Source organism: Orussus abietinus, unplaced genomic scaffold (assembly GCF_000612105.2).
Source record: "Orussus abietinus isolate OABI.00-Male unplaced genomic scaffold, Oabi_2.0 scaffold304, whole genome shotgun sequence".
NCBI lineage: Eukaryota > Metazoa > Arthropoda > Insecta > Hymenoptera > Orussidae > Orussus > Orussus abietinus.
Genome location: NW_019394650.1, coordinates 136,495 through 157,081, shown reverse-complemented (window position 1 = coordinate 157,081; position 20,587 = coordinate 136,495). Strand labels below are relative to the sequence as shown.

At 41.9% G+C, this 20,587-nt stretch overlaps 4 protein-coding genes across 6 annotated transcripts; 2 read left to right on the top strand and 2 right to left on the bottom strand.

Annotated features, from left to right (window-relative positions):
- Positions 1 to 112: 112 nt before the first annotated feature.
- On the top strand, positions 113 to 3,160 carry LOC105696064. The gene is made up of 3 exons (XM_012418224.2): positions 113 to 270; positions 754 to 1,401; positions 1,510 to 3,160. The coding sequence occupies exons 2-3, from the start codon at positions 1,009 to 1,011 to the stop codon at positions 2,332 to 2,334; spliced, it is 1,218 nt and encodes a 405-aa protein (XP_012273647.1). The 5' UTR covers positions 113 to 270; positions 754 to 1,008; the 3' UTR covers positions 2,335 to 3,160.
- LOC105696063 (nucleolar GTP-binding protein 2) lies at positions 3,072 to 6,380 on the bottom strand. The gene is made up of 2 exons (XM_012418223.2): positions 5,893 to 6,380; positions 3,072 to 5,592 (listed from the first exon to the last, which is right to left on the bottom strand). The coding sequence occupies exon 2, from the start codon at positions 5,583 to 5,585 to the stop codon at positions 3,261 to 3,263; it is 2,325 nt and encodes a 774-aa protein (XP_012273646.1). The 5' UTR covers positions 5,586 to 5,592; positions 5,893 to 6,380; the 3' UTR covers positions 3,072 to 3,260.
- A 1,137-nt stretch (positions 6,381 to 7,517) lies between these two features.
- On the top strand, positions 7,518 to 14,169 carry LOC105696068 (rab proteins geranylgeranyltransferase component A 1). The gene is made up of 11 exons (XM_012418231.2): positions 7,518 to 7,750; positions 7,859 to 7,925; positions 8,265 to 8,456; positions 8,533 to 8,719; positions 9,110 to 9,347; positions 10,818 to 11,040; positions 11,113 to 11,319; positions 12,768 to 12,892; positions 12,996 to 13,156; positions 13,230 to 13,406; positions 13,481 to 14,169. Exons 1-11 carry the CDS (start codon positions 7,702 to 7,704, stop codon positions 13,652 to 13,654), a joined length of 1,800 nt encoding a protein of 599 aa, XP_012273654.1. The 5' UTR covers positions 7,518 to 7,701; the 3' UTR covers positions 13,655 to 14,169.
- Positions 14,170 to 18,144: 3,975 nt separating this feature from the next.
- LOC105696040 lies at positions 18,145 to 20,193 on the bottom strand. 3 transcript variants are annotated; one of them, XM_012418179.2, is made up of 4 exons: positions 20,018 to 20,193; positions 19,471 to 19,687; positions 19,221 to 19,356; positions 18,145 to 19,122 (listed from the first exon to the last, which is right to left on the bottom strand). In XM_012418179.2, exons 2-4 carry the CDS (start codon positions 19,637 to 19,639, stop codon positions 18,363 to 18,365), a joined length of 1,065 nt encoding a protein of 354 aa, XP_012273602.1. In that variant the 5' UTR covers positions 19,640 to 19,687; positions 20,018 to 20,193; the 3' UTR covers positions 18,145 to 18,362. The 3 variants fall into 3 exon arrangements, with proteins under 3 accessions (XP_012273602.1, XP_012273603.1, XP_012273604.1); XM_012418180.2 differs by lacking the exon at positions 20,018 to 20,193 and adding an exon at positions 19,786 to 19,963; XM_012418181.2 differs by lacking the exon at positions 20,018 to 20,193 and adding an exon at positions 19,799 to 19,963.
- Between the last annotated feature and the right edge of the window lie 394 nt (positions 20,194 to 20,587).

Genomic DNA, 20,587 nt, shown 5'->3' with positions numbered 1-20,587 from the left:
CAGTTTTTTTTTCCTTTTTATTATCAATCTACCTACCTACATCTACACCTACCTACATGGAATATTTACAGAAATTGTACATGCAAAATGCAGATTTATGATATAACGAGACCGGTATAAAATAATACATTTAAATTTTGACTATTTCAGCGCCATGCACCCATGAGTGCGTGCGATGCTTGGTCCAATATTGCTTATACACCCTGATGAAAGTCGCCCATAAAAGGGCTTAGCGCTGAAAAGGCTAAGGGTTACCATCGAAAGTGAGGTGTAAATATAAATTTAAATTTATGACACACTTATATATATTTATAATGAATTTTCATTCTACATACACGCTTCTCAGTATTATTAGTTCTAAAAAATTCTGCCTACTAATGTTTACTTCTCTTTTTTAATATCCACTGTTTCAAATCATCATATCTGATTCGCAATTGTATCGCAATCTTGTACACACAAATCGTACTAACTTTACAGGTACTTTTAACCGCAGAAGATTCCATTTGTCGCGGTAATTGTAGGAATAATTGCGGTGAATTAGTATTAGTATTAGTATCGCAATCTTGTATACACAAATCGTACTAACTTTACAGGCACTTTTAACAGCAGAGGATTCCATTTGTCGCGGTAATTGTAGGAATAATTGCGGTGAATTAGTATTAATATTAGTATCGCAATCTTGTATACACAAATCGTACTAACTTTACAGGCACTTTTAACAGCAGAGGATTCCATTTGTCACGGTGATTGTAGGAATAATTGAGGTGAATTAGTAGCCGAGGAAGCAGCGTGGAGAACGGATCGGGGAACAAGGACGGCATCGCCTGAACGGAGAGGGGAACCCCGAGGACGATCACTGATAGTCCCAGTCATTCCTCAGACCGCGCGATAAGAGAAACTCTCGCTGGTAAATCTCCTAAACGCGGCAGTCTCGGTTTGATCGATCGTCCAGAAGGTGTCGTAGGATCCCCAGGAATAGATCCCAAGGAAAAACCAAGTCCTGGAGTCATGCAGGACGTACAGGAGGTCGTCCTCAGGGACCTGGAGTCCGTCCTGCGCGAGAGCCTCGGGGACGAAGTCGTGGTCGAGGAGTACTCGACCAAGTCGATCATGCTACCCGGGGACAACTACGGGAGCACCATCCTGGGGGTCGAAGCGACGATCCGTCGAGGTAAGGGCGTCGACCCCGAAGAGCTGCACCTAATAGCGAAGATGCTGCCGCCTACGGAGCTCCAGAGGATGATCTTCGACAGTCCTTACAGCTTCAGGAAGGAGATCTTCATGTACAAGGAGATCTTCCCAGAGTACAATCGGCTGGAGCTGGAGAACGGCTACTCGGAGGAGGAGCTCTTCAGGGTCCTGCCGAGGTTCTACGGCAGTCGACTCACTTTGGATCCAAAGGTAAGATGTCATTGAACGTTGGTACCGGATGCCAGGATGCCTATTGGCATGAGAACATGTATCAGCGTGTACTCGAATAGGAAGTTAATTAAAGTTCTCCGAGTGTAGGTCGACTTCACCGACGACGCGGTGATTCTGCTGGAAAACCTGAAGCCCCAGGGCTACGCGAGCGGCGACAGGAGGCTCGGCTACGACCTGGAGCACGCGAAGCTGGCGATCTCGGCGATGGCCCGGTTCCACGCCCTGGGCATCGCCACGAAGATGAAGAGGCCGGAGTACTTCGAGGAGCTGAAGAGGCGCTGCAAGTGCCTCCAGTTCAAGGGGGAGAATTTTGCGGACAGCACGAAGGCGTTCCTGGCGGCGATCGGCGACGACCCCGAGGTTAGCCAATACCTGGAGAGGTGCCAGGCGGCCTTCGACAGAGGGGTGGACCAAGCCTGGCACAGGGTGCCCGAAGAGCCCTGGAGCACCATCATCCACTCGGACTTCTGGGTGAACAACCTCCTCTTCAAGAGGGACGAGTCCGGCAGGCCGGTTGACGTTAAGTTCGTCGACTTCCAGAATTACCTATTCCTCAGCCCCCTCCAGGAGCTGGTATTCTTCATCTTCGTGAGTGTTCAGGACGAGGTCAAGGCGGCCCACGTGGAGGAGCTGTTTGACACGTATTACTGCAGCTTCGTGTCTGTCCTGGAAAGACTGGGCTGCGACGTCTCCCCGTTCTCCAAAGACCAGTTTGTGAAGAAACTCTCCGAAGACGCCGCGCTGGAATTCGTACACTGCATGTTCATGCTGAAGGTTCTTACCCTGGAAGTCGACCCGAACCAAGATCAACCTCTAGACGTCAGCCGCGTGATGTTGTCTAAGGGAAGTGATGATTATATGAGGAGGGTGCGCACCCTCATCAAGTTCTACGTAGCCAGGAACTGGATATAAGGTGTCGAGGGGTTGGTGTGTACAGTGTAGCGGAGCCCTAGAAAATATTGGATAAACGTATTTGTTAATAATAGTGTATTGGATAAAGGTATTTGGTAATAATTGCCGTACCTTATTTGCTGGCAGAAATCAGTTGATAAATTCTTAGAGGTAAGATCTTGTTTGTGCCTGTCGTTACGTAATTTGATGATATGCTGGATAAGTTACGAGGCACTTGATCGATGCCATGTGCTGTCTGATAGGATAAAAACATCTCACAACGAAAATCACTTTGTATTAGCTGGCACGGAGGCAAGATAAGAGTTCGGTAAGACGCAGAAGTTGAGGTACGCGTGATATTATTTCTGGTGGAGACAAAAAGTCGATAGAGTGATTGTTAATCGCAGTTGATAATCACGTTTGAGTGTCTAGATATCTTTACGTCGCAAAAGTCCATGCTCTAGCTCCACAATTGCGTTCGTTCGTGCAAGATTAGAAATTAGTGCGAAAGACGTAATTTGGGTACTCAAAGAGATATCTTATCACAGCATTACGGAACTAAGACCTCTGCGGCAGGATTATTTTCTACAATAAGTCGTTAACATGAAACTATACAACGATCAATTCATAACGAAGAAAAAAATTGCTGTGGCGCAACAACGGCATAAATAATGATCCAGATGATCTGATTTGAAATTAAAATCACTTTAGAATACACGTTAAGTCTCCAGTCTTCGCGGAAATTTACAGAACAATTATTGACGCGATTACGCAATTAATTTATTATTCATGTTTTATTTACACTATATAAAGATTAATATACAAGTTTCTAACCTGTATTAAACAAGCTCGGAGTTATGGTTTCCCCAGACGGAGTACACAAATTTTGTCAAAGGTCACTCGATGAATTACATAAACTAGTAATCAGCACCTCAACTAGGTACAAATTACCATCGTTTAACTTTAGGCACCTTCCTGTTCTTGTTTCTGTTCTTGACATTGGTCACCTCATAAAAGTTGCTTCCAATCTTCTTTCTCTTGCTGGCTTGCTCCAGAGCTCTCCGTTGTCTGCTGGTTAACTTTTTTCTTGTTTCATTGGCTCGATCTCTAGTTCTTTCGTCTACTTTGCATACCTTGAACGTTCCACTGCTCGAGACCGTCTTTATTGTCTGTACTTCACTGTCACTCGTGTCGTAGTCATCCTCTTCCACGCTAAATGCACTTTGCATGAGATTGTCTTTCTCGAGTTCAACGGGAGCTTGGTCTTCATCGGAGCTCTTTCCACAATCTTTATCGCTATTAACAGGACTTCCATCGGCACGATCTCTATTAATATTTTTGTCCTTCCTTTTAGCGAGGGCTGTAATACGTTTCCTTGCCTTTATTTTCTTTCTGCCATCACTTGAGTCAGCAGTGACATTACCGTCATCATTGGAAGACACATTTCTTTCAGTACTCTCAGCAGCATCGTTTTTTCTAATCTGATCCACATCGTTCAATGCATCTTTCTCTAAATTTGCAGAAACCTCATTTTCCTCATTAGATAACTCAATATCACTTATCGACCCAGACAAACTAGTCCTTTCACTTATCTCGACAGATTTATTATGCTCGTCATCAACATTAGACAAGCTATCGCTCTTCAGGTCTTCCCTGGAATAAGGCAACCCAACTCTAATTTTCCTAAAATCCTGAATAACGATAGGATTTTGCTGTGGTATTGCAGGAGCAGAATTTTCATCAGGCTCTTTCTCTTCATTAGAACTTTTTTCTTCAGTTTCTTCCTTTTCAGCTTCGTTATTTACGAAAGCTTCTCCTTGTGACTGATCGACGTTCTTTGTAATTGGTTCCTCGAACCCAGTCGGAGTGACATAGAATGGCAGCTTGCCTCTCTGCCAGTCATTCAGAACCATGCGTGCAACTATTTTGATATCTGGCTCTCCTTTCTTTAAAAGCTTCCCTGACTTATGAGCTAATTTTTCTAAGAAGTCCACATGATCCGACCATTCCTCGATCTTGTAAGTCTTTCGCAAGTACTCTGGTTTCACTCTGTCAAGCACAGCCGGGATGTAGTCGTCTGGATCTTGGACGAGCTCTACTCGAACCACACCTTTCAAAACTTTCTCTGTGTCCGTTTCAGTGGAGGGATACACCACTCCTGGACAATCGATGAGATAAATCCGACGCATCAATGTAATATACTGCCACACTTTCGTCTCCCCTGCTATCGGCGCCACTTTGCAGACTTTCTTCGATTTCAATGTGTTGATGATTGAGCTTTTCCCTGTATTCGGATAACCTATAAATCCTACGCTTATTTGCTTTTTGTCTAGATGCAACTTGGCAAACTGACGTAATAGGTTTATAAGCGATCCTTTTCCAAAGGGATTAGTTAAGGAAGCATGGAAAGCAACAGTGGGATATTCTGAGCTGAGTATGGCTACCCACCTCTGCGTCACCCAAGTTGGCACAAGATCGACCTTGTTTAAAATGAAAATAAGATGTTTGTGAGCCTTCTCCGTCTTTAAATACTTCTCCACGGGTGGAGATCGAGTTCCCATTGGATCCCTTGCATCGAGAACTTGGAGAACCACATCAGAGGAGTCAATCACTTTGTACAATTCGTTCCAAATACGCTTGCTTTGACCTGCGCTCATGATCCAATCACGTGCAGCATCGCGAACGCCTGTGTCAGGCTTAACGAGATCAACGTCCTTGGAATCCTTTTCCTTGTCATATACTTCTTCCTTACTCTCTGCAATTTTTTGCAGCTCGTCGTAAGTTGAAACAGCTAAATTAGGACGTTTACGTTGTTTCTTCGGCCCAAAAACACTGTCGTAAGTCTCAGTGTCTAAAAGGTGCACTCTTGCGTGTACCGCTTTCTGTTGCAACAACGAGACCGGTAACTGGGTCGGTTTCATGATGACTTGATACGAATCTTTCCTGACAGCTCCAAGTTCACTTTGAAATTTCTGCAAGGCATTCTGCGAGATAACTCTAGTGTTACCAAACCATCTTTGCGCAGGTTCAATGCGAGAAACCGTTCCAGATGAGTGCCACCCTTGGAAAGGTGCTGGACTAATGATCTTACCAACTCTATTACGCTTTGGTTTCTGATTGCGGTACATTTGTAGTCTTTTAATCGTACTCTTTGTGCGCACTTTTGCAACACCTTTCAACCCTTCGGTAGGACGTTCTGGATTCATGCTGTGACCCGATCGATTGAATCCCTCTTTCCGAGGGGCTTTCTTAGCGGAATGTGATTTGGCCATTTTGACGCTGAAAACAAGAATCATCAGCGAGAGATCACGTTTCACTGTATTTTTGAAATCTATGAATTACATTCTACGCGAACTAAACGTTTAACAAACAAAGATATCACTCAGCTTGACAACTATAACAAATGTTCTTAAAAATCCATGTTTTAATTTTCCCATTTTTTTAAATCTATGAATTACATTCTACGCGAACTAAACGTTTAACAAACAAAGATATCACTCAGCTTGACAACTGTAACAAATGTTCTTAGAAATCCATGTTTTAATTTTCCCGAGTAAGTGAGAGAATGGCTGACATTACCTTTTATATATTACAGTATACGCAATCCTCAGATTCGATGTATTACAAAAATATTGAATTAACACACAATTACTGCAGATGTATGCACGAGAGGTTAGAAACCACGCGGCATGCACGCGGCGAGACGACAGCTTGGCCACGGACTTAATAATAGAGAATAGAGCACTAATCTATATACGGAGATGAGTTGAGAAGGGTCGCGAGATTTCTCTGTGCTGCCCTCGGTGGAGCATGCAAGCAAAGAATTCAGAAGTCTCCATAGAAGCCCAGGACGGTTATTACGTATTTTAGACGAACGTGCTCATTTCTCGCACGTTCATCTCACGTGGGTTTATTCGCTAAATTACGTATTCGTTATATGAATGAACGACATCACTATCACTTCTAGTCTAGTAATATGGCAAATCAAGGTATATACCTTCTAAATCGAAAATTGTTGAGAGGTTAGGTTATAGGCAGGAAAGGCGGGAACATGGAAAGCCGTGAAAAGTAAAGAAGAGGATTAGAGTCTATTCATATTTTTTAATATGTATTACATTCATATTTACATGTACTTTAATTAGAAGTTCAACAATATAATTTTCTTATCATGTCATGTAAGCATGAATTATTTAACAGTTTTCAATGTTTAATAACGTAATATAACCTAGTAATAACAAAAACTAACCTGTACATCCTAGTAAATTCTCTTTCTTCTAACGAAAATGGGTTTGAGGCATCATGTAATTCCTCTCTTCTTCTAATAAGGTTATTATTACGTCCCCGAATACAATTGTTGCCACAATCAAAACATCCAGGAGGTTTTGCATTTTGAATTTTGGTGACACAATCCGTGGAAGATGGCGTTCACGGTGCTTCTTTTTCTATCTTTCCTTGATCCTTCACCATTTCGCTTAAAAATTAGTGCCGAGCCAGTTCACATGAATGGTCTCGCATTTTCACCTCCAAAAACGTTCCATAATCCGTGAGCTCCTCATTTTTCACACTTTCCCTCAATTTGCTTTACGTAATAGACCCCCTGTATCCGAGTTTGAGGAAAATTCTATAACATTGTGTTCGTCCTCCTGGGCATTTATTACGTATTTTTGACGAGAGCGCTCACTTCTCGCACTTTCATCTCACGTGGATTTAATCACCGAATTACGTATTCGCTATATGAAAGAACGAGATAAGTAGCACTTCCGGTCTAGTAATATTTTAAATAAAGGTACATACCTTGTAAATCGAAAATTGTTGAAAGGTAGTGGATTATAGGCAGGAAAGGCGGAAAGATGGAAAGCCGTTAAAAGTAAAAAAGAGGACTCGAGTCAATCTATATTTTTCAAATATGTATTCACCATGTCGCTTAAAAATGTCTGCCGAGCCAGTTCATATGAATGGTCTCGCATTTTCACCACCAAAAACGTTCTGTAATACCGTGAGCTACTCATTTTTTACATTCTCAATTTGCTTTACGTAATAGACCCCCTGATCCAGACTATGCAGCCACGAACTACAGCAAGATCGCCGTCTCTAGTTCAATTTGACAACGGACAATGCGCCCATGGTTTGTTCATGAAGGTGGAGGTGGAGCCGCCTGTTACGGTATATACGTAGCTATCGTTCAACCTGTCAAGTTAACTAGTCCAAGGCCTTGCCAGTTGGGAGGGTCCTTGTCACGGCTCTGATCGGCTTCGATGTCAAAGAAGCGCTCACCGATCTGGCAATTATGTATTGACTGTCACCGTCTGGCAGCATCTTGAAGAACGCCTGCGTTTCCTCGTTTCTCCTGAACGTCTTTAAGCCGGTCTAGGATCATCCCTGGAAGATATGGAGGACGATCTGCCGACCGAATACGACGTGGTCGTCGTAGGGACAGGTATTGATTTTTTTATCGGGAACCGCAGACCTCTCGGAACAGCACCACGTACCGATCCATGCCACTCGCATTGCATGCGCCTAATCGGCGATTCCCATATTTTCACAGGAATGACAGAGTCCATCGTGGCTGCTGCAGCTAGTAGGATCGGCAAGAAGGTCCTGCATTTGGATAGGTAATCGTACTTCCATCTTCGCTTTCTCCGTTATTTGCTGTCCTATCGTTGGAGATATTATGGTTGATATTGCTCCTACGGGCCTGAGATACTCCGGATGAAAGGGTTTCTACCCCTGAAAATAAATTAGAGTTAAAGGTATTATTTAGACCAAATGGTAATGACAGAAATATCTGAAAGGTCTTGGACGAACTCTTAAAAGTCCTAATTACAAATTTAATCCTGGATGAAGCGAGTAGAGAAGTACCGAATTTTGCAGATGACTTTTTCTGTGATCCAACGTGACTTATTTGCTTTTAAAGATGAAGTACTTAATTTAAGTTGCTTTTCTCGTTCTAGCAATGAGTACTACGGTGGATTATGGGCTACTTTCAATTTCGATGGTTTGCAAAAGTGGATAGAGGATTTGAAGAACGCGAAAACCTGCAGCAAGGATGTCGTTCCAGAGTTAGCGGAAGGAGAGACCTTCCTGAGAGCTAGTAATCAATACTCTACTGTTGAAAATATTGAGGAGGATTGGTACATTTGCAAGTATGTATTAATCACAATTGTTTTTAACTACTGTAAGAATTATTAACGTTCAATTATATGCGATTCTTGAATGCAGTGATGTAGACCTACCAGAGTTAACTTCGAAGGATACACAGACCGATGGTTCTGGAGATGTTGCTGGAGGGGAGAACGGTGAAAAGAGTGATAAAGACAAAGCAGAGAAAAAAGAGCAGGTCAAACTGTGGAGCATCGATCGGATTAAAAAAGAGTATAGAAGATTTAACATCGACCTGGCACCAAAAGTCAGTAATTCTTACCTGGATTAAGACGATATAAAACTGGCATCGGAGATATCAATTGTTCATGAAACCGTTTTCCTAATCGAGTGTACGAACTTGTGTGAAATGTTACCACGTGAACATAAAGTCCGGACATAAGTCCCGCCTCCTTTGAAATTTCATTTCTAATGAAAATACGTAGAATGTTTTTAAATAAATTTATAAAAATATTAAATTTAACGAGTGTTAAGGATCTTCCTCAGAGTCTCTATATTCACGTGGTAAAATTACATACGATCCGGTACACCCATTTTGGAGAAAAGTTTTATAAACGATTGACACCTCGGAAGCTATTTTCATATCACCTTAAACAAATGGAAATGCAATATCGACGTCGCAACTACATTATTACAGTTGCTGTTCGCCCGAGGCGAATTGGTGGAGCTTTTGATCTCGAGCAACATTGCCCGTTATGCGGAATTCCGTGCTGTTTCTAGAGTGGCCACATTTATGGACGGAAAGCTCACTCAGGTCCCTTGTTCTCGGGCTGATGTGTTCGCCAATAAGACTGTCAGTGTTGTCGAGAAGAGAATGTTAATGCAGCTATTGACTTCGTGTATGGAACAAGGAGCCGACAGTCCGGAATTCGACGGTAAACTAATTAGTATTGCCTGCGGAGCACTAGGCACCGTTTTCGGAATCACTTATCTACATTATTCATCGGCATTGTCGAATCCCCATTTTGCATAATTGTAGTGTTAGATTTTTGTATTCAGATCTGGACTTAGACCATATATATATCCAGACCTTGTATTGGACCTCCCCCTTGCAAATTTTCAGTAAGCAGATCAGCTTTAAGGTGAAGCGAAACACCCCTCAAATCAGTCGATTCAAATAAAATACTTTTTTATTAAAGTGAGGTGAAACCCCCTTCAAATCAGTCGATTCTAATAAAACACTTTTTTATTAAGGTGAAGTGAAACCCCCTTCAAATCAGTCGATTCTAATAAAACACTTTTTTATTAAGGTGAGGTGAAACCCCCTTCAAATCAGTCGATTCTAATAAAACACTTTTTTTATTAAGGTGAAGTGAAACCCCTTTCAAATCAGTTGATTCTAATAAAACACTTTTTTATTAAGGTGAAGTGAAACCCCCTTCAAATCAGTCGATTCGAATCCAACACTTTTTTTTTAAGGGTATTGGACCAAACTGTCCGAAACTTTGCCACATGACTCGTGATCATCTAAGAATTGTCCTGACACGTTCGAAATTGGGACTTTTGGAAAAAATGTTTTAACTCAGCCCAGACCAGAACCAAAATGGCGTCGAGCACTCATATTTCGATCAATATATAATTATCGAAAGCTCTGATATGAGAAACGAAAGGGTCAGGACAATTCTACGACAATTTAGAACACTCTGGTAATCGATAAACTCGCATTTGAACGGTATAAAGTCAAAAAAGTGTTTTATGTGCTGCTCTGATGAAACGATGGGAATATGAGGCCTCGGAGTGAAAATTTAGTTGACACAGAAATCACAGATGGCGTAGAGGTCCCTCTGTAGTCACTTAGGGCCTCAGGAACCATAAATGTAGAGGATTTCTGCTGTTTTACTTCGATTTCTTTATAATTATTGTACGAAAACAACAGATGGAGTATGACATTTAGTACAATACTGAATATGATTCGACACAGCTGTCGATATAAATACGAACATAGGTATTTAGAAGAATCTTTTTTACCAATGTCGATTAAATTTCTTGATGGATTTCACTTTAACCAGATAAAAGATCCTCTTGGTAGAACGGATAATTGAGGAACGATAAACAGATAGATACAATACGATACATTTAATGCCATGCAATCCTAATTTACACATAACGTTTAAAAACCTATATTATGTGCGCATAAAAAAAAAAAAGAAGCGATACTAAATGTCTCTAAATGTCTATCTATATTTCAACGTTTAAGAAGCTGTATTCTTTTAGTAAAAAAAAAAACGTAAATAGTTTCTTGGTATTTTTCTTTCTTTTTTTTGCAAGTGGGTAGAAATGGAAGTCAATCTGGAGAGAATTTAATTCACTTGTCGGGCCACACTGCATGACTTCTTCATCCACAGGTTTCCGAGACAAGACCTTCCTCGAATATCTCGACACTAAGAATCTTACTCCGATAGTGAAGCATTACGTGATGCAGGCCATTGCAATGGCGACGGATAAGACCTCCTGCAGGGACGGCGTGAATCGCACGAAACATTTCCTAAACAGCCTGGGTCGGTATGGGAACACTTCCTTTTTATGGCCAATGTATGGGAGCGGAGAGCTGCCCCAGTGTTTCTGCAGGTAAATGTTCATCGTATGACTTGGAGTCCTCTAGTGCAAGACTCGTTAGCTCCTGAGCTCTCGTTATTTCAGACTGTGTGCCGTGTTCGGTGGAGTTTACTGCCTGAAGAGACAACTCGACGGAGTGGTAGTTGGCGATGCCAAGTGCAAGGCTATCGTAACAGGGAAACAGAGGCTGAGCCTGGAGCATCTCGTTGTGGGCCAGGGTCACCTGCCACCGGAGATCGTTGCTTCCGTAGGGGAACAACAGATCTCTCGGGGTATTTTTGTGACGGACAGGTAATAATCACATTAGTTAAGGCGATGTCAAATTTACTGTCGAAGAGGTTCTGTTTATAAAACTTTTCTCCCAACTCGGTTTACCGAATAGTTTAAGGTGAAGTGAAACACCCTTCAAATCCGTTGATTCGAATACAACACTTTTTTTCAAGGGTATTAGACCAAACTGTTCGAAACTTTGACACATCACTCCTGATTATCTAAGAATTGTCCTGACATTCAAAATTTGGATTTTAAAAACAAATTGTTTAACTCAGCCCTGACCTGAACCAAAATGGCGTCGAGCTCTCATATTTCGATCTATATACAAATATCGAAGGCTTTGATATGAGAATCGAAAGGGTCAGGACAATTTTACGACAATTTAGCACACTCTGGTAATCGATAAATTCGCATTTGAACGGGATAAAGGCAAAAAAAGTGTTGTATGCGCTTCTATGCTAAAACGATGGTAATACGGGTTCTCGGAGTGAAAATTTAATTGACCTGGAAATCACAGATGGCGCAGGGGGTCCCTCTGCAGTCAATTGGGGCCCCAGAAAGCTTGAATCCAGAGGATTTCTGGAGTTTTACTTCGATTTCTTGATATTTATTGTACGTAAACGACAGGTGGAGTATGCCATTTGGTACAATACCCAATATAATTCGACACAGCTGTCAATATAAAAACGAACGTCGGCAACGTAGGCATTTGGAAAAATCTTTATCGACGTTGATCAAGTTCTTCGACGTGTTTCACTTCACCTTAAGTATTCGGAGTGGCATTACCACCAAAAAGGGTATAGATGAATTTAATTTATCAACTTCGATTAAATTTCTCAGTGACTTTCTAATCATGTTAAGTGGCAACATAAACTAACGCGCCATGTTATCGACATTTATATTTACAGCGACATCTGCTACACTACAATGAGAATTTTACGAAATCAAATAATCCGTATGTCATTTCGGTATAATCATTATAAAAAGTCTGAAGTAAAACTGAAGAAATCCCTCCGATTTATGATTTTTGATACTCTAATCGACCAACAACGCTATCTGCCACGTTCAGCTACAACTAAAATTTCACCAGTTTATCCGTATTTTCCCATTTGACTTAGTGATATTCGATTTCCATAGTATTCTAAATTGTTAGAGCTAGGTCCTGAGTCTTCAATTGCAATTTTAAACCTTCAAAAATGGTAAACCAGCAAAAATATGCGCGTGGGTTCTAGTCCATAATAAAAATAAAATGCAATTCTTTTATAAAAAGCGAAATTTTGCGAGTTTCAAGACCTAGCTTGGGATCTCCTTTATTCATGTCGTAAAATTTGAAACGAATCGGTACACCCAATTCGAAAAATACTTTCATGAATGGTTTGACCTCTCGGATGCTCCTTTCGCATCACCTCAACATATAGAAAATTCGAAATGCCAGTAAAATATCGTACATTCTTCTGTACTTTCAGATCTCTAATGCAAGGAGAGAAAGAGAATCTGACCCTTTTGTATTACCCACCAGAGGAGCCTGAACAAGAACCGGTGACTCTGATCGAACTGGGACCATCGACCAATGCATGTCCGCAGGGGCTCTGTGCGTATTTTCCTAACCTATCTTAGGCAGTATTGCGAACCTTTTTCTATGCCTTAACTATTTAAAATCGAATATCTATGAACAAGCTTTGTCTACCGTGCAGTTATGGTACACATGACATGCAAGCGGACCAAAACTGCCAAGGAAGACCTGGCCTATGTGGTAGATAAGTTTCTCCGGGCTGAGATGCTCGAGCCAAAGGACAGTCGAAACTCTACGGACTCTCATACGCAGACCACCTCTCCGGAGAGGAGGCACCTCCAGGTGAGATGAAGATCCGCATAACCTAAATCGGAGCCTGAAGTTATATTGGAACAAATATTTCCTTTGTATCTAGGACGGTAATCAAGATCCAAAGGATGAGTCTGTAGTCAGTCCAAAACCACAAGTACTCTGGTCTTTGTACTTAAACCTGCCAGCGAGTGACATTAAGCTAAGTAGTTCTGCTCCGAACAACATCCACCTCTGTTCTGGACCCGACCTTGATCTCGACTTTGACTTCGCAGTCAACCAGGTAATTTCTAAATTTCAAGGTCATGGGAAACTTCGATAAAGGTTCCTGACATTTCTCGTTTAATCCTTGACCAGGCTAAGAGCATCTTCAAAGCGATGTACCCTGAAGAAGACTTCCTGCCCCGAGCTCCAGACCCAGAAGAGATCGTCTTGGAGGGTGACGAAACGCCTGGACCGAAATTTGAGGGTGATACTCCCGGCGAGGACGACGAGAAGCAGAACGTGGAAAAGACGGAGAAGGAAGAGTGAAGGGGAAGACCGATGGCATCGAGGAACGATGACGGGAAAGTCTAGTGTCCTTAACCGTCGATATCACACCTCACATTATTTAAGGAGCGAGCTACCTGTCACAATACCGAAGAGAACCCAACCAGGAGTATGCTTCGCATGACTTATAAATTCCGTAGAATCTAGTAGAAACGAAAACCGAGCATTAAGAACCACGTTTCTGACAATGATACGCCCCTTGTCGATCGTCTCTCGGTCTCCCGTGCACCGAGGTACGTCATCACACACAAACTATCACTCTTCATTTCTAAACCTGAATTACACCTCTGCTCTAACCCTCGCTTAAATTAAATTTAATTATTCACTGTAAATAATTCATAAGAGGCAATTATGCTGAAATTCACGAGTAAAATGAAGAAAGCATAAATGCTCCCTATGAATCCCTTAGGCACGCAGTATTTACTTTGCCACACAAGGCACACGAAATGAATGCGTCTAATGTGCGTAGATATACACAAATACATAAGTGAATTAAATGCTTCTCGAAGCATTGCAAGTATTGCGATGTGCTTATTATATACGCTTCGATGTATGACCTGTTTTATAGTGAACAATTAAATTCGGTCAGGTTAGGATCAGAACAGACGCGTAGACCAGGCCCAATCCTCTACTTTCTTGGCCACTTTATCTTTTGAGTACGAATCGAGATGATTTTCGCTTAACCTAACCTAGCGTAAGCTCGGAGTCGCACACGTACACGAAAACACGTACACACAATGTGCTCGGCCATAGAGGCTCGCATTGTTAGCTCGTAATTTGCCTTGCACGAGTCAACGTCGAAGGGCTCGATTTCTTTTTTCGTAAGAGTTTAATCCGTTGACATTTGTCCACCGGAGGTTTTAAGTCGCGTTCGATTTCCGTTCAAGTTCCACTTCTGCTGAGTTAACCTCGAAATTGACTCGTGCAAGATCGGCCCGCAGTCTCTCGTCACAGTAATCGCTTTTACATCACACGCGGGCGTTGGAACAATCTCTAACAATCCTTGTACGAATAATCAGTATCTGTGCCGCTTTACCGTTTTGTCAATTACTCAGATTTCGGAACCAATCTCCTTAGTTTGAACGCCAAGGAAAAGAGCTGTGATGAATCGCCACGAGAGGAAAGCCTCTGATCTCTCTCTTGTGCATAATGTCTTTGGCTATTCCCTCTAATCCCTCTTTTTAAGACCCTAACCTAGCTTTATGTACACTAAGCGTTGAACGCTGCTTGGGAAATGTGTATTCTTCTTTCCTTTTATTTTTATTTTTTTTCCTTTCTTCCCTAATTGAGCCGTTTCTACGCGCGAAAGTGTCCGAGATGTCCCATTATGGAACTGTGTTCACNATTATTATTAAAGAGCTTGAAAAGACTGGAAGAGACTGCAGTTGCCTTGTGACTTATCTCCGCACCTAAACTTTAATGTACGCTATTATAGAACAGTCACCGATCACTTCACACCTCATTTCGACGTAAGGAATGGCAACGTACTAATTCTGGCTGTTTCAAGCCTCGTTTGGAGCACCTCACTTGACTGCAACGGGCGTGGGTATTACAATCGTAAAAGTTGACCTAATCATTGTAGATCGCTTCGAACGATGTGACTTTTCCCTGTAAATGCCACGCGTTGTGTTAGCATCGGCGTGCGAATGGTTTATTTTTACAGTCATCCCCTCGCATTGATTTACTTATCACGTAACACTATGCATTTCTACTCGATATTTATATGCATGAATTGTTGGCATTCGAACAAGCAAATGTGATTACTTAACATTCCTTTTGGAACGTTTCACACTTAAGGAAGCTACGTTAGCAGATTATTTGTAATTGTCAAAACTAATTCCTTTGAGCGAATTTCAAACCATTTCTGTGAGTAGTCCGTAGCACAAATTACGTCTCGCGATCTTGGATGAATTTCAATTCAGAGGAAAGGTCGAAGATAGGGTGACCGTAACGCGTCCGTATATTTGTAACGCGTATTTGACTTCTCATTGTTCCATAGGTTTTGAGTTAAATAACTTTACTGTTACTTTCACTTTATGGTCGATAATAAAGGCTCAGAGTTTGAGATTTCAACTGATGCTTCGTCCTTATAATGAATATTAACCCTTTGCACTTGAGAAGTTACTCTTGGTCACCACATTTCTATATGCGACGAATCATCCCGAGTTGTTGGTAAGGTGAAGTGAAATACGTCGAGGAACTTGATCAACGTCGATGAAGAAGATTTTTCTAAATGCCCTACGTTGCCGACGTTCGTTTTTATATTGACAGCTGTGTCGAATTACATTGGTACAATACCAAATGGCATACTCCACCTGTCGTTTACGTACAATAAATATCAAGAAATCGAAGTAAAACTCCAGAAATCCTCTGGATTCAAGCTTTCTGGGGCCCCAATTGACTGCAGAGGGACACCCTGCGCCATCTGTGATTTCCAGGTCAATTAAATTTTCACTCCGAGACCTCGTATTCCCATCGTTTAAGCATAGAAGCGCATACTACCCTTTTTTTGCCCTTATCCCGTTCAAATGCGAGTTTATCGATTACCAGAGTGTTCTAAATTGTCATAAAATTGTCCTGACCCTTTCGATTCTCATATTAGAGCCTTCGATAATGTATATCGATCGAAATATGAGAGTTCGACGCCATTTTGGTTCAGGTCAGGGCTGAGTTAAACAATTTGTTTTTAAAATCCAAATTTTGAACGTGTCAGGGCAATTCTTAGATGATCAGGAGTGATGTATCAAAGTTTCGGACAGTTTGGCCTAATACTCTTAAAAGAAAGTGTTGTATTCGAATCGACTGATTTGAAGGGGGTTTCATTTCACCGTAAGCCCCACCGGAAAAAGCCTCACGAGTCTAGCAGGAAGCTCCTCTCAATTGGTCAACCAAAGTTTTTTTTCCATTCTGCAGATGTTTAAGCGGCGGTTCGTTTCTCTGCATTTTTATTGATTTGTAAAGAATGTAAGAATTAACTGAATAAATCTCTGAACCCCCCAAATATACGTTAAGATGAAGTGAAACACCCTTCAAATCAGTCGATTCGAATACGACACTTTTTTTTAAGGGTATTAGACCAAACTGTCCGAAACTTTGACACATCGCTCCTGATCATCTAAAAATTGTTCTGACATATTCAACATTTGGATTTTTAAAAGAAATTTTTTAACTCAGCCCAGACCAGAACCAAAATGGCGTCGAGCTCTCATATTTCGAATAATGTACAATTATTGAAGACTAATATTAGGAACGAACGTGTCAGGAAAATTCTACAACAATTTAGCACACTCTGGTAATCGATAAATTCGCATTTGAACGGGATAAAGGCAAAAAAAGTGTTGTATGCGCTTCTATGCTAAAACGGTGGGAATACGAGGTCTCGGAGTGAAAACTTAATTGACCTGGAAATCACAGATGGCGCAGGGGGTCCTTCTGCAGTCAATTAGGGCCACAGTAAGCACGAATCCAGAAGATTTCTAGCGTTTTACTTCGCTTTCTTTATAATTATTGTACGAAAACGACAGGTGGAGTATGCCATTTGGTACAATACCCAATATAACTCGACACAGCTGTCAATATAAAAACGAACGTCGGCAACGTAGACATTTAGAAAAATCTTCTTTATCGACGTCGAGGAACTTAATCAAACTCGATAAAGAAGATTTTTCTAAATACTTACGTCGTCGACGTTCAATTTTATATTGACAGCTGGGTAGAATTATATTGGGTATTGTACCAAATGGCATACTCCACCTGTCGTTTTCGTACAATAATTACAAAGAAATCGAAGTAAAACTCTAGAAATCCTGTGGAATAAGGCTTTCTGGGGCTCTAATGACTGCAGGGGCCCCCCTGCGCCATCTCTGATTTCCAGGTCGATTAAATTTTCACTTCGAGACCTCGTATTTCCACCGTTTTAGCATAGAAGCGCATACAACACTTTTTTTGCTTTTATCCCGTGCAAATGCAAGTTTCTCGATTACCAGAGTGTTCTAAATTGTCGTAAAATTGTCCTGACCCTTTTGTTTCTCACATCAGAGCCTTCGATAATTGTATATTGATCAAAATATGAGAGTTCGACGCCATTTTGGTTCTGGTCTGGGCTAAGTTAAAAAGTTGTTTCCAAAAACCCAAACTTTGAATGTGTCGGGACAATTCTTAGATGATGACGAGTCATGTAACAAAGTTTCAGACAGTTTGGTCCAATATCCTTAAAAAAAAGTGTTGTATTCGAATCGACTGATTTGAAGGGGGCTTCACTTCACCTTAAAACCCAACATGTAAGGGTTTTACTAGTTTTAATTTCTCATCGTATAAAATCATTCGCGCATGCTTTTTAATGTATTTTGCACGAAACTCTTTTGAATTTTATGACTCCTAGCCCCTAGGTTGCAAAATTTACAGTAAACCTAACTTATCACCTTATTGTCAAGTTATAAGATGGTTTGATACAATGAACAACCTACGTAAAGTTAATATTAAACGTATATTTTATTTCTGTTTCTTTCATCTCTGCATCGTTTTTTCTGTCACTTTTTTTTTTATGCCACAGTCATCCTGTCGATTAGTGTCACATGAGCACGTTTCGGTATCACTTCCATGTACAAACAGGATATAACGCGACGAAAGGACTCATTCCTCGCACTTTATAACAAATAGGACTCAACTTTACATTTATCACGAGGTACTGTCAACCCTTATTACTCTGATTGTCAATCATATTACAAGGTATCAGAACTAACTTCGGTATCATACCAGGAGGTGCAATGAACTGTTGAGTACCTTGCGTCATATTCTGCACGGAATACTTGACTTCAGCCTCGGTCACGATTTTGCAAATGTTCATCTTCACATCGGCTTGTGCCTTGGGAGGTAATCGTTTAACGGTTTGAGCCATACTCTCGAAGAACAGCTCGATACTGCTTTTACTTTCGGTCGATGCGAACGTTTGATTCGAATCTAGGCTCGAATCGCCTGTCTTATCATTACCAGCTTTAATGGGTGAGGATGTGGCGGACAAAAGCGTGGAACTCGTCACGAAAATTTGATTTCCGATCATGGAACCATCGGCAATGGGCAAATTAGGGCTGGACTTGAGGCAAGGACTCTTGAGCACGGACGTCCCCTCGATCAGAGGTGCTTTCTGCTCCAACTTCGCCCTTTTGGGTCTTATTTTTCTATACTTGGACTGAATCTGCTGAGCATAGGCGTCCACGTCGTTATCCTGCACACGATTGGAATCGTTCTCAGAGAGTTGCAACGAATATTGCTGATCGTCTTTTTCCAAGGGATTGGCCACTGGATCCGCGGTCGTCTCTTCCAACACTTCCAAATAATCATTGTAGTCCTCGTCGTTCCTGTCCTCTAGTTGTTCCAACAGGCCCTCGGAACTTATCCCACCGTCATTAATGCGCTGAATATACTCCTCCGTTAATTCCACGCACTCAGACCTATAATACAAATGTTTGACATTTACCTTAAAGCAAAACATCGGTAAACATTATATTTAGGTAAAAATACTTTGCGGTATTAGCGGTAAACGCCTTACGGAAACTTGAGGAAGCTCAAGTGATCCTCAAAGATCCACTTCTTTCGCCGTACTCCCTTATCCGATTTAACCTTATACTTTAAAATACGGCAATACGTGTCTCTCAGATTTTTCCATCGGAGTCTCACCCATCCAGCTGAAAGTTCCATAAAAAATGCCAGTTATAAACATCCCTCAAACTCTATCCTAGCATCATTAAATAACAATCGACCGAATCTATTATGTCCTAAAGAATATCAAAAAATCCTACGATCCAATCCCAGCTCATCCGAGATATGTTTCCAGACTTTCTGCCTGAAATCTTGCAGCTTCACGGTAGGTCCTTTGACTTCTGAAACATATAGTACCGGGTGTTGTCTGATCGCCTCTATGATCTTCAATGATATCTTATGTGAGTCGGGTGGCATAGTCGGCATCATTGTGGTACCTCGGTCGGAATTAGATTCGTCGGATAATTGCAAATAGACCTAAAAGTAATGGAAACATTGGCTCGGGCACTTGCATCCAGGCAATAAATAAATGTTCTCTGCATCAACAAAGCGAACGCTTATTCCTCAGTCCTAACCCCCTATATTTACATCGCGCGGTAAATGCAAATATCAAACGCCGCGCAGAGATCTGGCATGCACGGATTCATGAAACAAAAAAGGTAGAAATGTACAGGATGTACAGCCGAATTGAATTCTCATAGAACCACCTCGGTCAATCGACTCGTGGGTAAGAAATCGCAACCCGAAGCGGTTCTAATCCAAAAAGTTTCACCCTTAATTCTGATTCGCATGCGAGTCTTTCGTTACCTCGTCGTCCTAGTTCACTCGGTATGGATTGGCCGCAACCGACGTCGGGGAAAGCGTCGCACGAGGAGATTGCCAATCACGGCGGAATAACTGGAAATAACGCACTCGAAGGGGCAACGGTCGGTGCAATGACGACACTTGGACGACACGCGACGCCATCGCTCGTCCTCATCGTCCGCGCGAGAGGACGTCCACGGGAAAGTAACCAATGAGATGGCAGCCCTCGCAAAAAGTGAAGTTCTGTTCAAGAATGCGCGCGCAGTGGCGATCCAAGATGGCGCCCTAGCAAATTGAAGTTCTGTTCGAGAATGCGCGCGCAGTGTCGATCCAAGATGGCGCCCTCACAAATTGCAGTTGTGTTCAAGAATGCGCGCAGTGGCGATCCAAGATGGCGCCCTCGCAAATTGCAGTTCTGTTCGAGAATGCGCGCGCAGTGGCGATCCAAGATGGCGCCCTCGCGAATTGAAGTTCTGTTCCAGAATGCGCGCGCAGTGACGATCCAAGATGGCACCCTCGCGAATTGAAGTTCTGTTCAAGAATGCGCACGCAGTGGCGATCCAAGATGGCGCC

Coding starts and splice junctions, on each gene's coding strand:
- LOC105696064 (XM_012418224.2), top strand. CDS start 1,009: ATGCAGGACGTACAGGAGGTCGTCCTCAGGGACCTGGAGTCCGTCCTG. Junction 1,402..1,509: donor GACTCACTTTGGATCCAAAG/GTAAGATGTCAT, acceptor CTCCGAGTGTAG/GTCGACTTCACCGACGACGC.
- LOC105696063 (XM_012418223.2), bottom strand. CDS start 5,585: ATGGCCAAATCACATTCCGCTAAGAAAGCCCCTCGGAAAGAGGGATTC.
- LOC105696068 (XM_012418231.2), top strand. CDS start 7,702: ATGGAGGACGATCTGCCGACCGAATACGACGTGGTCGTCGTAGGGACA. Junction 7,751..7,858: donor CGTGGTCGTCGTAGGGACAG/GTATTGATTTTT, acceptor ATATTTTCACAG/GAATGACAGAGTCCATCGTG. Junction 13,157..13,229: donor CGGAGAGGAGGCACCTCCAG/GTGAGATGAAGA, acceptor CTTTGTATCTAG/GACGGTAATCAAGATCCAAA.
- LOC105696040 (XM_012418179.2), bottom strand. CDS start 19,639: ATGATGCCGACTATGCCACCCGACTCACATAAGATATCATTGAAGATC. Junction 19,357..19,470: donor GGATGAGCTGGGATTGGATC/GTAGGATTTTTT, acceptor TGGAACTTTCAG/CTGGATGGGTGAGACTCCGA. Junction 19,123..19,220: donor TTGAGCTTCCTCAAGTTTCC/GTAAGGCGTTTA, acceptor TTTGTATTATAG/GTCTGAGTGCGTGGAATTAA.